This window comes from Apostichopus japonicus, chromosome 22 (genome assembly GCF_037975245.1).
Source record: "Apostichopus japonicus isolate 1M-3 chromosome 22, ASM3797524v1, whole genome shotgun sequence".
Classification (NCBI taxonomy): Eukaryota; Metazoa; Echinodermata; class Holothuroidea; order Aspidochirotida; family Stichopodidae; genus Apostichopus; species Apostichopus japonicus.
The window spans coordinates 20,244,292-20,262,215 of record NC_092582.1 but is presented as its reverse complement, the minus strand read 5'-3'; the positions used below and the strand labels follow the sequence as shown (position 1 = coordinate 20,262,215).

The 17,924-nt window shown below is 36.7% G+C and overlaps 1 protein-coding gene across 3 annotated transcripts in view; it reads left to right on the top strand.

Moving 5' to 3' along the window:
* LOC139964114 (complement factor B-like) overlaps positions 1-17,924 on the top strand; it is a 62,596-nt gene that overhangs the window by 36,286 nt on the left and 8,386 nt on the right. Inside the window, exons 2-11 of one of the 3 annotated variants that reach the window (XM_071965470.1) lie at positions 1,295-1,373; positions 4,761-4,952; positions 6,868-7,044; positions 7,182-7,400; positions 12,050-12,256; positions 12,774-12,956; positions 13,550-13,723; positions 15,112-15,368; positions 16,241-16,379; positions 17,222-17,335. In XM_071965470.1, coding sequence (XP_071821571.1) covers positions 1,304-1,373; positions 4,761-4,952; positions 6,868-7,044; positions 7,182-7,400; positions 12,050-12,256; positions 12,774-12,956; positions 13,550-13,723; positions 15,112-15,368; positions 16,241-16,379; positions 17,222-17,335 — 1,732 coding nt within the window. In that variant the 5' untranslated portion in view covers positions 1,295-1,303. The remainder of the gene's footprint in view (positions 1-1,294; positions 1,374-4,760; positions 4,953-6,867; positions 7,045-7,181; positions 7,401-12,049; positions 12,257-12,773; positions 12,957-13,549; positions 13,724-15,111; positions 15,369-16,240; positions 16,380-17,221; positions 17,336-17,924) is intronic. The other 2 variants (XM_071965471.1, XM_071965472.1) reach the window with 2 other exon arrangements.

Genomic DNA, 17,924 nt, shown 5'->3' with positions numbered 1-17,924 from the left:
ATCACGAAATTTCAAGAAATTGGAAAACGGAAACCCCGGTTTATCGCATGATACAATGGAAGTAATAATGTACTGCAATGATCTTTAGATGATCTAGATCTTGATCATGAAGCTAACCAACTCGATATATATATATATATATATATATATATATATATATATATATATATATATATATATATATATATATATATATATATATATATATATATATATATGTATATGTATATATATATATATATTTATATTTATATTTATATATTTATATATATATATATATATACATATACATATATATGTATCTACATATATATATTCATATATATATACGATGGTTTAACTAAGTAACTAAGAATATTGAGGCACTGTCCCCTACATGGCCCACCCATTCAACTCATTTACACACCCCCCCCCCCCTCTCTCCAGTTGGGCCCAGTTTGGAATGTAAAACAAATGATGACAACACAAACCTAATAATTTCATCAACACCTTAATTCTCCACGTGGCTTCCCCTCAGAATATAAAGGCTATGGCTACCATCTAATGGCGTGTTGTTATATCGTCATCGACCTGTGTAAAACAATGAATAAAGCAGAGCTTATAAAGTATCTTAAAGTCCTATTTTTCTAGAAAGTAATTTTACTGAATAAATTTTTCTAAATTAATCTCATTTTTTGAGTGTAAATTTCTAAAATATGAGATCTCAAAATAAAAATGTTTAGATGCAACTTACAAGGCCTTTGAAGTGCCACTTCCGGCAGTCTGGGAGGCAGTTTTGCCAAAAATTTATTGGCTTCGCTAAGCTTACATAGTTTCACGATGGTCCCTTTTCGAAACGGCCCACCCACTAACAATTTTAGTAGCATCGGATGATATCTTGAAAACCAGAATAGCTACATAGAAACATTTCCAGCACTCATTCTATTCTTGAGCTATGCAATATTAACATTAAATTTATACGTTACCATTTCAGAACATTTTATTCGTGGCAATGCTGATGCCAGAGACATTAAGTACGGCTTTTGTAACCATCATCTCTATCTCTGTGTAATGTCGTTACGGCTTCCCAAGCCTCCAAAGTTCACCGAAATTACAGTGAACTCGACTCATAACGGCAATTAACAACCCCTCGTACTTATATTTTCTGTAGTTTAAAATCACGTTGATGATATCATGATCTAGTGCTTAAAGTTAAAAATAAGCCTCGTGGAGTATGTGATGAATTATCAATATTACCATGCAAGCAGATAATTTAAAAAAAAAACGTGTATTTCTACTTCGTGTTTTTCGACAGTTATATCTCATGTCGGGAACTACGCCCAAGGGGTGGATCATACTGGTGTTGGTTGCATTCAGCTGTCTTATGCAACATGGTAGGTACAAACTATAAGAATGACTTCCTACTCCTAACAGTATACTTATTGTTTCATTCGTTCAAAATTCCTCAATTGTTGCTTTATTTTGTTTTGTTAATAAAAACTATTTTTACCTCATAATTGAAATCAAAAGAAAAGATTGAGAAATATCTTATACGGGAATATTCCGGTTGCAAACAACGTGACCCAAAAAGGGAACATGTAATAAATTCACATTAATACTGGACACATTGATGCTGGAACATTAAAACTGGAAACATTGATGCTCGAAACATTGATACTAGAAACATTGATACTGGAAACATCAACACTGGAAACATTGATACTGGAAACATTAATACTGGAAACATCAACACTGGAAACATTGATACTGGAAACATTAATACTGGAAACATTGATACTGGACACATTGATACTGGTAACATTGATACTAGAAACATTGATACTGGAAACCCTCATCTTAACACCTAGTTGTTAACTTGATGTATTGTTATAATATCACATTGATACTGGAAACCCTCATCTTAGCACATAGTTGCAAACTTGATGTATTGTAACAATATCACATTGATACTGGAAACCCACATCTTAACACCTAGTTACTAACTTGAGGTATTGTACTAACATAACATTGATACTGAGAACCCTCATCTTAACACCTAGTTGCTAACTTGAGGTATTGTACTAACATAACATTGATACTGGGAACCCTCATCTTAACACCTAGTTGCTAACTTGAGGTATTGTACTAACATTACATTGATACTGGAAACCAAATCTTAACACCTAGTTGCTAACTTGATGTATTGTACGAACATAACATTGATACTGGGAACCCTCATCTTAACACCTAGTTGCTAACTTGAAGTATTGTACTAATATCAAATCGACACTGGAAACCCTCATCTTAACACATAGTTGCTAACCTGGGGTATTGTAATAAAATCACGTCGATACAGGAAACCCTCATCTTAACGGCTAGTTGCTAACTTGATTTATTGTAATAACATCACATCGATACTGCAAACCCTCGTTTTAGCACCTAGTTACTAATTTGAGGTATTATTATAATATTACATCTACACTGGAAACCCTCATATTAACACCTAGTTGCTAACTTGAAGTATTGTACTAATATCAAATCGACACTGGAAACCTTCATCTTAACACATAGTTGCTAACCTGGGGTATTGTAATAAAATCACGTCGATACAGGAAACCCTCATCTTAACACCTAGTTGCTAACTTGATTTATTGTAATAACATCACATCGATACTGCAAACCCTCGTTTTAACACCTAGTTACTAACTTGAGGTATTATTATAATATCACATCGATACTGAAAACCCTCACTTGAGGTATTGTTTCAAGGTGTCTGTCCCAGATACACATCTCCTCAAACCAGGCAATTATAATACGTGACGTCGTAATAGCAGGCGTTCTTTCAAGCTGTACTTTTCCTTTTTGTTCCCTTTTTTATCTTTGGGTTTTTGCGAATTTGTGATACATTTAGAATACTTGAATAGCTGTCAACTCAAGGCTTCATCAAAAATACAATTTACCTTTCAGAATATTGCATTCTTCCGTAAATGAATAATTCCTACGTTATAAATAAAACAAAAACCTTCACCAAACTTTCGGAACCGTATCTTGGCGATCAACATGCTTTTATGTCATACGTACTCACACAATAATGTACATTCAACTTGAACAACCGGACCATTTCTGATCTTGTCGGTGCAGTAGTTGATACGATGATAAGGGAACCTGCATACGAACTTTTTATCGGATTTTCAATAAATCAATCCCGGGAGTATCCTTACCTTCAGTGGACCATGTAATGTCATCGATGTGGGGAAGGGGGGGGGGGTGGTGGGAACTAAATATGGACCTTAACATTACACAGTTTATACAGTGTTTAGTAAATCCCGATAAGAATATTATCGGTACGCATGTTACTTCGAAATATTTCTGCACAAGTTTATGACGGGAGTGTGAAAGTCATACCGATCATCAAATGTGAATATTTGGCATGTAATGAACTTTAAAGATCCTTCTAGTCAAAGGTACTCCAAGGTATCAGAGAGAGAGAGTGCATATAAAATATTGCAAATGTTAAAAGACGTCCATGAAAGAGGGGAACATATTCCCAGCATCCTGGTGATAGTTGCATCCAATTTTTAGATGGCGTTCTCAAGATATGATAATTAAAATTGGATCGGTTAGGTTTCTAACATGTATATATTCCTCTGCAATATCCTCTTATGGCTCAAATCAAAACCAGGTAAAGTTGCTCTAACACACGATGCCCTTATTATGCCACTTCCACGGTTCTGCATTGCCCCCAAATATGCTACAAAGTCCCACAATGGCCACTCATGTGAACATATCGAAAAGCATGCTATGATACCCTCAAAGCAGTTTGCCCCTCCTTGAGTCGTTCAGTTGTCTTATAGGACACATGTATCATTCAGCATGCTGCATTGGGGGCAAAACAGATGATTTATAAATGTTAGAGGACCGGCTCGTGTTAGAGACTACCTCGCACAGTAAACCCAGACCCTTATTTTATCCAGAATCTGGTTTACCTGATTAGACATACAACATTTTCTGTTTATAATTGCATAGCCAAAAGTACTATGCTGCTTCCCACGGGCGACGCTCCCGAGGGCCCGAAGTGGCACGTGCTCCCCCTGTTTGTCTAAAGGCCTCACAAGAGACCCCTTTCGTAAACGAGAAATGCCCCTTTGATGAAAAATACACATTTTCCACTTTTCTGCAATTAAAGAGTGCATTATTTGCTCGAAAATGCAATAACATTGTTGTTAAATAATTATGGAAAAGGTTCATTTTAAAAGCTTCCTCGTGTTGACAAAAATTCAAATAGGCATACTGGAATTTGTGGTACAGAGGATTCACTCCGTCGGAAAGGTTTGATGAAGCTTAATTTGTGGCCTTTCGCTTCAATTTGGCTTCAAATCAAAGTCACATGTCGCACCCCTCGACGTTTGTGACCCCCTCCCTAGATTGAACCCTCATCCCTCGCTGCTTTTTTCCTGCATTCCAACATCCCCCTTCCGATAGATTGTATCCTCGCCTCTGCTTCCTCCCTGAATCCCAGCAAGTACATCGTGTATTTTTATCGTTAAAAGTTAGAAATTATCCTCAATGTGTTTTTTTTCCAACGATGCATTTCACAATATAATAGTACCATGCACGTACAAGTATAAAGGCACTACACTTTAAGTACTTTAACTGCACTTTAAGTGCTGGAAGGTTAATCACTTGGATATTTCCAGCCTATCCGATCCTGACTTGTTCGGAGAGTACAGACTTTCAATTGTTCATAACTACACTTCTATTTCTCGTCTTTTCTCAATCAGCTCACACTCAGTGCACACAACCAAAAGATCTACCAAATGGAGAGATATTATCTCGCAACAGCGATCCCACCCATACTTACAGACGTGGTTACAAAATGAGAGGAACATGTGATCCGTCATTCCGGATGCGACCAGAATCAGCCAGATTGACATGTGTTGGAGACAGTTGGGAACCAGCAATCGAATGTGTCCGTAAGTACTGTTTTGTTAATATATTTTTTACATTATTATTGTCATCTTTAATGAGGGTAGTCCTACTCAGTGCATAAGCACTGCTTTCCAGAGGAGCCCTCTGTTGAGTGGGAAGTACAATAAAAACAATACCCATGCATGCATGCCATAAATTGACTTTTACCTATTTAAATCGACATATCATATACCGATTTAATTCGACATATCATCGATTTAAACAAGAAAATGTCGATTTAAATTGACATAATACCGATTTATATGACATATCATCAATTTAAGCTGATAGAAACTGGTATAAGGCCAGGTAATTTGACATATACCGATTTAGTTCTACGTATCATCGACTTATACTGGTAGATGTCGTTTTAAATTGACGTGTACCGAAATATTTTACATATCAATGATTGGTATATGTTGATTTAAAACGATGATATGTCGAATTAAGCTGGTACAAGTCAATTTAATCGACATCTACCAGTTTAAATTGATGGTATGTCAATTTAATTGGTAGAAGTCAATTTAAGCTGCTAGAAACTGGTCGAAGGAAATTGGTATATGTCGATTTAAATCGGTATATGTCGATTCCCCACGATTTGAGACTGATGACCCGCTACATGTGTGTGGATCAACGTTAGTGAACACAAGTTACCAATTGTTTATCATAAATGTCAAAGGTCATGTGAAGTTAACAGAGGCCAAAATGTGAAAACTTGTTAGCACCGTTACTTGGTAAGAAATGCTTTAAGGAACTCTAGATGTAACTTGCAAACCAGCTTATTTAGTAGAGGATATTTTTATGGAAACTATTTTTTGGAGTAGTAAAGTATTGTTTTTGAAGATGTGAACGGTCATCTGGCGTCAATAAACTTTGGAAACACGGTTACTCCAAAAAAAAAGCTTCAATGAACTTTATGTTTCCACTTTAGTAGGTACACGAATCGTAGCTGGTTGAAAAAAAGGTTTGTCTATTCACTTTGGTTCCGATGCTTTGGCACCCATCGGAACTTATGCAGTTAAGTTGGCGTTTGTGTATGTTTGCGTGTGTGGGTATATGTCACTCTCTAGCTGAATAACACGGTATCTAAAGAAGGCAAATATGTGATTGATGTTATACTTGGTTATTTGGTCATGGTCAGTAGATGTTCCCTATTGTTTTTGTTTTTGCATAATGATGTCATACGTGGTGGGTAGATTAGTGGGTGTGCCCTATTTTGTCTTTGGTTCCCATGTCATGAATATGAATGAGTGGTAAGGGCTTACCATAAAATTCTTAAAATGTCAATATCTCTGCAACTGTGTGTCTGATTTAGTTTATACTTCGTATGGTGATGTAACTACATAGATATGTTCTTTGTAACAACAATTTTTACCTCATTAATGTTTTTGATGTGTGAGGCTTGATAAGAAATTGTCAAAATAGCTTGTAAACATGATATCTCAACGACCACAAGTTGAATCAATGTCAAACTTAGTAGGTAGATGAACTGTGAATGAATATTAATGAAAGGGCAGGGCTTAACGTAAAATTTGGTTCTTGCTGGTATGGTGATGTTGGTACAAAATAAACACATTTTCACGACATTTCCATCTTTATGTCATTCATAAATAAATTTAAAGTTATTCTTGTTAAAATGGCTTTTTAAAGATGTTCGAAATGCGTCAATGAAGGAACTGTCACGAATACCAGAAGGTAAGTTGCTCCAGAGTAATGAGCCGGCGATAGTCACTTTACTTTTTGGAATTTATTACTTTATGAAACCGCTTGGTCGTGTGCAGTAGTTTGCCTGTAATCATATAGGCTGGCGACATCGGACAAAAAGAGTAGCCTACTGGCTGATGTGGCCAACTCATGCCCAAAAATGATAGATAATATGGATATCAGGGTTAATTGATTGTTTTTTACTTCTTTCTGTAGCTGAAGACTGTGATCTCCTCCCCCCATTTCCAAGAGGTGAAATTATGTATAGAACTGGAGAAGCCGGTGTGGTTGCCCACTATGCGTGTACGGAACGAGGATATCGCTTGCATGGCGAGAGACGGTTAACGTGTCAAAGTGACGGTACCTGGTCTGCTGACAGTCCAGTGTGTCGTGGTACGTACATCCAGTGTGTCGTACTAATTCATCGCAGGTGGTTTGTTAACTGAGTGATTAGTATTTTTTAATGTTCCTATACTTGTAGTATTGTTACAATGTACGTTTATAACTTGGAGCAAAATCTTTCCCTACAGCTATGCCAATATGCGAGGAGGTAGAGGAGCGAGATCACTTGATTCGGCAAAGGATAAATGGCCGTCGACGTGAGGGATTGTGGACATACGGAAGTAGGCATACCTTCTCGTGTGAGGAAGGTTACATCTTAGGAAGCTCGTCCACATCAGAAGGTTTCTTCTATCCATCGATTGAATGCACAAGAAGTGGATGGAACGCTTCAATTCCTATCTGCCGTGGTAATGTTAATCAAAATATGAATTTGACCGAAAACCCCTACAACATAATCTATGTCTACGATGATGGATTGTCTTTTACGTCATCTTTCTCTGATTAGTTGCCAAGTGAATTGATTTGTCCTTCAACTAACATTAGTCATGTTATGATGTTCCTCACAATGGTATTGTAATACAACTAGGTCTGACGAGAGGGGTCGGTTGCAACGACTTATAATCGAACGTCCTATGTTTCGAGTGCCCCAGCTTGTTATGTGAGTATAGAATAGACGAACTGATTCCTGCCCAGAAAAAAATGTGGAGAAACTCATTTCAATATCCCTGGATATCCTGAACGAAGGGAACCTGTGGGACGTCAGAATGGGCATGATTATTTTCATTGGTATTTTTGCATTTCAAGATCGTACAGTATCTAACACAGCAGCTGTATCATCTACAAGGAGGGTAGAGATAAACTTAATTGATTAAGTTCTGCAGAACTAAAAGTTACACAGGTTCCTAGGTCTATACAGTGGTAAAGTTTTATTCTTCGCCTTCGAAGTTCCAGTTTAAGAAATTAGGCTATAAAGAACAAAATGGTATGGATGTGAGCACTATATATTATTCAGCAAAAAGATAAGAAAGTAATATAGACGTGTGCTGTATTATTAGTTTAGTACTCCATTTTCTCTTTGTGATTCATATAAGTGACTACATGAATGTACATGCAGTCACAAATATATCTATATCTATAGATATGTATGTATGTATATATGTTTATATATATATATATATATATATATATATATATGTATATGTATATTTGTAAGTCAATATATATGTATGTATATATATATATATATATAAGCATATATATATATATATATATATATAAGCATATATTTGATACTGGAGAGATTTTATGTCCCTTTTTTCATTTTGCTGAAATTTCCATTCATCATACCCCTTTGCTTGTATTTCCCTTTTCAATGGTTGTGTCAATAAACCATCAGATATCATTTGATAGTTATTCAACCATACATTGGGTGGATGCGAAATTATGAGGGTTTTACTGCAAAAATTGGCCTAATTTTGGACACCAAAATGTGACATTATGAAAATGGATGTAATTGAGATGCACTTTTCTTAGTTTTTCCCATGTTATTATGCCTTGACTTTGCATTTTCTATTCAAGTGAAAGCAGAGCTTCAATTACACTTGCAAATGTCAGTCACCCATGCTCATCAACTGCTGAAAAATAAAGATCTTCATCTTTGTTAACGTACACATATTTTTGGTGTCCTCCTGCATCACATACGTTAACTGGTGGCAACTTTTCATGGTTATAACCTAATCACACACTGCACAGTAGTGTACTAGGGATTGCAAGTCCCTGAAACTCACTACTCATGCTGAGAATAGGTCTAATGGCATCTCAGAGGACAAATTCATTCAAAAATACATGTGAAAAAACTTGTAATTGGTTGTTAAACTGTACAAATTGTTCGGTGTAATCAACATAACGTACGTTAAATGGGCATTATTTCACTATCAACTGATAGTTTTGAATATCAAAACATTTGTAACTGATCAACACCCCACATACACTGATAGTAAATAATTCTTTCACTGCTAGCAGCTCAATTCCTCTGTATCAGTCACAATTTGTGTGTGGTGTCCTCATTTCTAGCCTGCATAACATACGTTAACTGTGAAAATCTATTTTAGGCCCATGTCAGGAATTCTCACAGAATATTCAACTCACTTAATATTTCACCATGTTTGAAATAGAATTAAACTATTTCCATCATCCAATGAGTCTAAAACATGGTTTTAGAACATCTGTTAACGTATGTGATGGTGTCTCATTTTTTGGTGTCTTCATAACATACGTTAACAATATGCACATTGAATGTAAATTATTGAGAAGACTGAGAACTTCCATGCTAGGAAACACTTCATTCCATGTAGTTCTAAGGTACTCTATCTAACTAGTTGATGAAATTTGACATTGAGCCAGTGGCTAAGTTCTATAACTCCAAATTCCTGTTGTGTTGTTAACGTATGTTATGGTGTCCTAAATGATCAGCCTCATTAACTTACAATGGAATATGATAAGAACTTCAATTTTTTTTGTGTCATAAGATATCATTTGACATTGCTCATATATATTCCCCTTCACTTTAATGGAGAAGGGGCTATGTTTATAGATAACTGTAGGACACCGAGTCACATACGTTAACATCATCACTTGTCCTTTTTATTTGCCTCAAATACACCTTTCTCAATACTGTATTATCTTTTAACATGACTAATTGTGTTCGACATTCACCGGAGAACCAGAATCAGCACTCAAATAGATACCTTTGTGTAATTCATTTTTGAACATGCATGTCAAACTTTAGTAACCCAGTATCAAAAAATAATAATAATAATATATATATATATATATATATATATATATATATATATATATATATATATATATATATATATATATATATATATATATATATATATATATATATATATTTATATATATATTTATATATATATATATATATATATATAAATATATATATATATATATATATATATATATATATATATATATATATATATATATATATATATATATATATATATATATATATATATATATATAGATTTATATGAGAATGTCCAAAACTTGTGTCAGCATGTTGAGAGAAGGAAATAATATATTCAAGCCACATGGATCACGTTGATGCCTTAATGCATTTTTTGGGCCCTTTGTCTATTTTCACATGATTAATTACTGTGTGGGCAATTGGGCCTTTGAGGTTGCTGCATGGGCCCTGTTACAGTTCAAAAAAGAAGTCGTTGGTACTTTTGGATACCGCAATGTCCAATAGGGCCAACACCTCTAAAAGAATTATCCTGCTTTTTGTTAACATAATCAAATCATGTACGTGTGGGCCATGGGCCCCTTATGGCTGTTGCCTGGGACCCGGTACAGATAAAAGTCGTCGATGGTATTTTTTGGTTTCTAGATTGTAAAAAGAGTTCAGTGCAACTACAGGAATTATCCTTGTTTCTTTGCACACGATTAAATCACGTGTGGGCTTTGGGCCCTTGAGGTTGTATGGGCTATGGAAGAGGATAAATTTGTAGTCATAGGGTTTTTCTTTTTTTAATACCCAATACCCATAGGGTACAGCGCCAATAAAAAGAAATCATCATGCTCTCTTTTCACATGATTCAATGATGTGTGGGCCACTGGCCCTTTCTGGCTGCTGTCTGGGTCCTGGTACATCATAAAGTTGTTGTAATTGGTATTTTTGGATACCCCAATGTCCAAAGGGTCCAATGCCACTTTAAGAATCATCCTGCTCTCATTTCACATAAATGAATCATGTGTGGGCCACAGGCCTTTTTTGGTTGCTGCCTGCATGGGCCCGGTACATCATAAAGTTGCTGTAATTAGTATTTTGGGACACCCCAATGTCTAACTGGTGTACCGCAAGATGAATTATCCTTGTCTCTTTTCTCATGATTAATACCATTTTGATAGGCCCTCCTGCAGGGCCCGTCACAAGGTACAATTACTATCATTGCTATGGTTTCTAAAAGTATCTTACTTTGAGTTCTATCCAGCGCTTTTGCCTTGCATCTTTCACAAGATTAAATCAACATTTGAGCCCCCTATTTTAATTGAAGGCACTTTCAGACTACATACAAGCACATAGTGTGGCACGGCAGCAACACATAACCTTGAATCCTGGTCATAAACGGACATAACCTGCCCATCAAACCCTCTGTAGCGTATCGATGCAGACCGGGTGAAAGTAAACGCGGGCCAAGTGCAGTGCAGTGCAATAAACAAGGCTCACATCACTGCAAGACGCGAGCCATCATAATGACGTCACAGGTCGATTTACTACAAATTTATCCTCTGCCATGACCCAGACGACTTCAAGGGCCCATGGCCCAAACGTGATTAATCATGTGCATAGACACAAGGATAATTCCTGTAGTTGCATTGGACCCTTTATACATTGGAGAAGCCAAAAGAGTACCATATACGACTTTTTTCTGTACCGGGTCCCAGGCAACAGCCACAAAGGGCCCATGGCCCACACATGATTTGATTTTGTTAACAAAAAGCTGGATATTTCTTTTAGAGGCGTTGGCCCTATTGGACATTGCGGTATCCAAAAAAAAGCGCCCAAAAATTGCACTAAGGCATCAACGTGATCCCTGTGGCTTCAATATTTTATTTCCTACTCTCAACATGCTGACACAAGTTTTGGACATTCTCATATAAATCTCGACATACATATACAGTTTTGGGCATTAACGAAACGATGGCGCGCGCCGATGTGCCAAAATTATAGCATTACGTCAATATTGTATCTAGCAAGCAATGTTGACATGACCAATGTAGTAGTGGCATGCTGTTACAAGTTTTCGACATGCTGATGTTGCATTTGACATGTTGATAGACGTAATGACACATTGGCATTTTGTTTCGACATGTTCGTATGGAATTGTAACATGTTGATATCGAATTAGACATATATATATATATTAACTTCACTTTCTTTTTCGACATTTATGGAACGTTTGGCTCTCCGTAGGATTCATAAGAATAACATGCTGACCTATGGTGTCCATCTTCAATGTCTCCCCAGATGTTCCTAGATGCCCTCCTTTACTGGAAGAAATAGAACATGGACGATCAACTGCTGAAAATCGCACATACGCACCAAAAGAAATAATCAATTATTATTGCGAAGAAGGCTACAGAACAACTAGTCAATCATGGAGAGCGTGTTCCTTGAAAAATATCCGACATACGTATAGTGCAGTCTGGCTTGGAGTAACCCCTCGGTGTCAAGGTAACGGGGTTTTTTTTTTCATATGAAAGATACCAAACCTACTAGGAGTCACATTACAAAACCTTTTCGAGTTTGGTTTACCAGTTCTGGCAATTTTAGTAACCTATCTCAAGTGTTTAAAATTGTGTGACTACATGGAATGCTTCCTAAAGTTTCTTCATCAAACAAAGGTTATTTCCATCTGATGTGAATCATATTAAAATACAAAGTAACTTACAAACATTTAATTATATGACTTTTCCTTGTAAATGAAACTTTAGTGATGATTATTATCGAATGTTACCAACATCATCATTGAATGTTGTTGTCTTAACACGATATTCAAACAGAGACAAAACAGCGTGGGCAGGTGGTGTTGGTGGCTGTTGAAATTACAACGAGATTTATATCATATTGAGGCTTTGGGTTGCTCTTATTAACTTTCTTATACATGTTTTTAGCTTCTTTAAGTTCACTGATAAAGGCAGTAATTACTAAACAATGAATTGTTGCATTTTCTGATTTGTCTGTCTTCCAGAAATAACCTGTCCTACACTTAGGGGGTATGTAGAAAATGGTGCAGCCTTTGCGACTTCGAACATGGTTGGTTCAAACGCTACATTCAGGTGTGATTCAGGATATGAGTTGATAGGTGACTCTCGTTTGACCTGTACACGAACAGGACGATGGAATGGATCAATACCAGTTTGCGATACGGGAGGTGAGTTATTGAAAGCAATATATCACGATATTTGAAGTGATGTATGCATTGAGGCCATGTCAGATGAAAAATACAGCAAAACAAATATCGTATGCATGCCTGTGTTTATAGTACGTTGATCAAAAGATACACTATACTGACTAAACAAATAATTTAAGTTGTAGATTGTAGAGCAAAACTAAAGTAAATAAATGGTTTACGTAATTTTCTGGTTAGTCAATGGAAGTATGCAACAGTTACGCACGCTGTGCAATATACTAAACTACGTTTGACAAGCAAAGCTAAATACACTGAAGTTGCTGTGTCAACCAATACAGATGGATATGTGGTTGCAACATCCGTATTTTTGTTTGTTTGTTCCTTTAGAACTACTAAAACAACGGACCTTAACAATAAGTCAAGAATACCAGGGCAACAGATCTGACTCAAATAAGCTACAAATTGTATACTCCTTTCAGGTTAATTCTTCAAGTTACTACGTAAGAGTTGAATGATTTAACCACAGGTTAAGCATATAGAGACGTAGAGGAGGCTCTTCGTAGTATTTTGCTGGCTTGTCGATATATCTATTTATTTTTGTGTTTTTACTTTAGAAAATCATTGCCCTGTTCTGGGTATACCACTGAACGGTTACAAGACTGGCGATCGGTATAATGCAAATGACGGCGTAGAATTTTATTGCAACGCAGGTTATACATTGATTGGGTCACAGTTTAGAAGTTGTCGTCCGACCGGCATGTGGTCAGGTGAACCAGTGAAATGCATTGGTAAGTATGCGAAACGAGGGTTCATCAATGAGAATCCAGTCACTGACAGAGCGGGTGAGGGTGCTCTTCCAACAAATGATGCCCCAGGTAGCACCAAATTATATTTATGGTGGCGGGGGAAAATACACAGGAAACTACCCACGGTCTAATAATATCATGCTCTGGTTGTCGTGTTAGTTTCAAAGTTTTGTGTCCAACAAAAAGAGTAAACCTATACATAGTCGGTTAATGTGCGATTTACTCCCTCATCCTCTTCCCCGTCATCATCATGATTGAACATGTACATCTCGATTACGTTAGCCTAGTCATCTCTTACGGAGCAAATAACATAAACTTGGACATATTCAATTGTATAGGAGCCCTTCAAAGAATCAGAGGAGCAAATAAGAGCGTAAGCAGGTTTCCTGGCGGGGGGGGGGGGAGTTGGGGCGATACAGATAACTGATGGGGTGTTTCAAAGAAAAAGGTGGCCAAAATAACGATATGGAAATTCAATATTTTACTATTTCTTTCAAATTTCCACTACATTCTCAAAATCCAAGTTTAAACTTTTGATAAAGTTATTTTGACTTAGATTCTCAGGGGGGGGGGGACATCTTTTGAAAATTTTGACTTTTTCTTGACATTTCAACTTATTTCATAAATTCTCGAAATCGCATTTTAATGTCGGAATTTGTACTGCTTCGTCTCAAATCTTTACTCCTTTCCGCTTCTTTTATTTGAAATTTCGACGTTTTGCATTGATATTTAACTGAAACTATCAGTTATCTGAATGTTTTCACTATCTGCTCAAAATTACGACATTGTATGTCGAAAATTCGACTTTCTGTCACGAAATTTCGAGAAAAATTCTACTAATGTCAACTGTCTTACTGAGTGGCTTTAAATTCGTATTGGCGCCATCAGCGTTGCGTTATATTCGTAAAGTGCTATGCCCCGTCCCCGTAAATTTAGTTTTTATTCTTTTGTGATCCATGTGGATATTTTTGCTGCCAAATTCTGAATTGTGAATGTGAGTCATCATAACGGGTTGATCAATTTAATAGTGCGGAATTTATCAAAGTTTTCCAAGCTGTCAACATATTAATTGAATAATTAGTCATTTTGTTTAATTGTCTTAAAGATATTCACGAATAGATCCTAAAATTTCGACGGGCCCTTTAAGTTTTTTTTATAGATAATTACTAACTAAATAGAGTATACTGAACAATTTATCAATTATGCTATGATAATATTCTCTTATTAAAAGTAAGAGCTTTATCAATATGTTTAAAATTTCTAACATTTTTAAGAATATTATTTGGAATGTACCTGAATGTTCGCATACATAAGGGTAATAATATTGATAATGAATTTAATCATATGACTCATTGTTAACCCTTTCAAAGGCGATCAAGATTTTGACGACATCCACGAGATATCGTTAAAGATGAGAGAAAATTTAGACAGGTTTGAAGCTACCGCACTTTTTGAAGCTGTTGTGAGTAATGAGACTACAAACACTAATGTCCATCGAACTGCACGATTTATCCCATTGAGCCACGATACTGGGCTGGATCTTTACTTCATGTTTGACGGATCTTCAAGCGTTGGCGAAGATAACTTCAATAAGGCAAAAAGGTTTGCGAAAAAACTCGTTAAAGAGGTAAGTTTTGAGAATAGCATCCTCTGCATTAATATATATCCATTACTTTGAAGATGAAAATGTTGATCATGGTTTATAGTATAAGCAGCTATGTAAGTGGGCATGCATTATTACTCTTGATTCCTTGACGAAGGTAAACAGTATCCATGTGATGGTGATGGTGTGGATGTGTGTGTTTAAACGAAACTCCAACATTTTTGATATCTTGCGAAAGCAAACTCTATGTGATCGTGCGTGTGTTTTATTGTATGTGACACATATTATGTAAATATAAAGCTTGGCGTAGACCATCAAAAGTTCGAGATAGAAATTCGACACTCTAAAGATATATAAACGTCGAAATTTTGAGATATAAAATGTCAACATTTTGAGGAGAAACGTTATAACTTCGAGATAAAAAGTTTAAACTTTGAGATGAAACGTCAAAATGTTATGGTGGCCATCATAGCATCCATAAAATGGAATTCTTCAGTGGAACAGCTTTCAGCTCCTCACAGTTTGGTGGCTTAAACTAGGCCACTGTCTAATTCATGAAAACTACATGAAAACCGATCTTGCGTTTTTATATCAAGTAACCAGAATGACTTGTGTTTAAGGTGTAATTATCGGACTCAAACAGTTTACCACTTCCTTCCCAATAAACCGGGCGACAATCAATCTCCCCAATAGAATGGGTAGATCATAGCTCTGATGAGACTTTAGAACTTCCCTTCAACTATTACTCGGAACGTCATGATTTTCCTGGCAAGTCGTAAAAGCTGGCCAAAATATTTCCTTGGGGATCCTTCACCGCAGAACACCCACCCGCACTCTCCCTCACAGTGCCGCTCCTGGCACTTGCCAAACCCAAGTTTATCATGTACTTTTTGTAGATTGGTGTGACCAATAGACCATACTCATTAAGGGTCGGAGCGTTGGTTTTCAACAGTGAGGCAGAGATTGGTTTTCATACTGCATCCTGTAATACAACTAACGAAATCCTTGCTGCTATTGATCACATACCATACACAGGTAAGAGTTTCAAACATGCCTGATATATTATCTTGTTCGGTAACAATCATTTCAGAATGTCGTTTGAATCGTGTAGCTAAGATTCCTTGAGTTCAGATGGTTACCAAGGCAATATCAGTTAGCCTCGAACATCTCTACTTATGATTTGTTCTCCTTCTCCTTCTCCTTCTCCTTCTCCTTCTCCTTCTCCTTCTCCTTCTCCTTCTCCTTCTCCTTCTCCTTCTCCTTCTCCTTCTCCTTCTCCTTCTCCTTCTCCTTCTCCTTCTCCTTCTCCTTCTCCTTCTCCTTCTCCTTCTCCTTCTCCTTCTCCTTCTCCTTCTCCTTCTCCTTCTCCTTCTCCTTCTCCTTCTCCTTCTCCTTCTCCTTCTCCTTCTCCTTCTCCTTCTCCTTCTCCTTCTCCTTCTCCTTCTCCTTCTCCTTCTCCTTCTCCTTCTCCTTCTCCTTCTCCTTCTCCTTCTCCTTCTCCTTCTCCTTCTCCTTCTCCTTCTCCTTCTCCTTCTCCTTCTCCTTCTCCTTCTCCTTCTCCTTCTCCTTCTCCTTCTCCTTCTCCTTCTCCTTCTCCTTCTCCTTCTCCTTCTCCTTCTCCTTCTCCTTCTCCTTCTCCTTCTCCTTTTCCTTCTCCTTCTCCTTCTCCTTCTCCTTCTCCTTCTCCTTCTCCTTCTCCTTCTCCTTCTCCTTCTCCTTCTCCTTCTCCTTCTCCTTCTCCTTCTCCTTCTCCTTCTCCTTCTCCTTCTCCTTCTCCTCTTCATCGTTGTAATCTTCTTCGTCTCTTTCTTCGTCGTCCTCCCTTTCCCCTTCCCGTTTCTGCTCCCATTCTCATTCTCATTTTCATTCTCTTTCAGGTGGTGGGGAAAATATAGCCAATGCCTTCCAGATTTTGTCTAATGTCATGCTTCCACTGACCTCAAGGCTCAATAAGGAAAACAGCTTAAAGACAGTATTCCTTATAACTGACGGTATGTATCTAAATAACAAAGACGTTTAACTATATTTTTGTAGCAATTGTAATGATTGAAAGGTTCAAGTTATTGTCATTAACCTATAATGTAGAACTAAGGACAAAATACAGGTGATTCTGTAGAAAAGAGAATATTAGTGACTGATGTTATACAAATATGGGTATGAACTAAATGAATACAAAAAACCTCGTATTTTCTACGTTCCCTGTTACATTACTACTATCACATGTAGGGACAAAGATATACATTTGTTTTTTGTGCAAGCTCAACCTTTTTCTCAAAAAGTTATCTTCTTCCCCAAAGGTTAATGTGTCGGAATAAATTTGTGATTGTGGTGGTTTCCAAAAATACTATTTTTTTCTCCTTTAACACAAACTTCATATTTTTTAAGGTAGCAGGACTTAATATCTATGAAAAAGCACAGAACACCATTCGAATTGACATTTCAATCGTCGTTAATATTTTTTCAATTGTTTCATATGTATCTTTCATCCCCATTACTCGTCATACATTCACACTTTTTAACAAATCTCGAATCTGATTGACCTGTTGTCGTCAGCTGACCGTGCATTAACCTATGTATAAT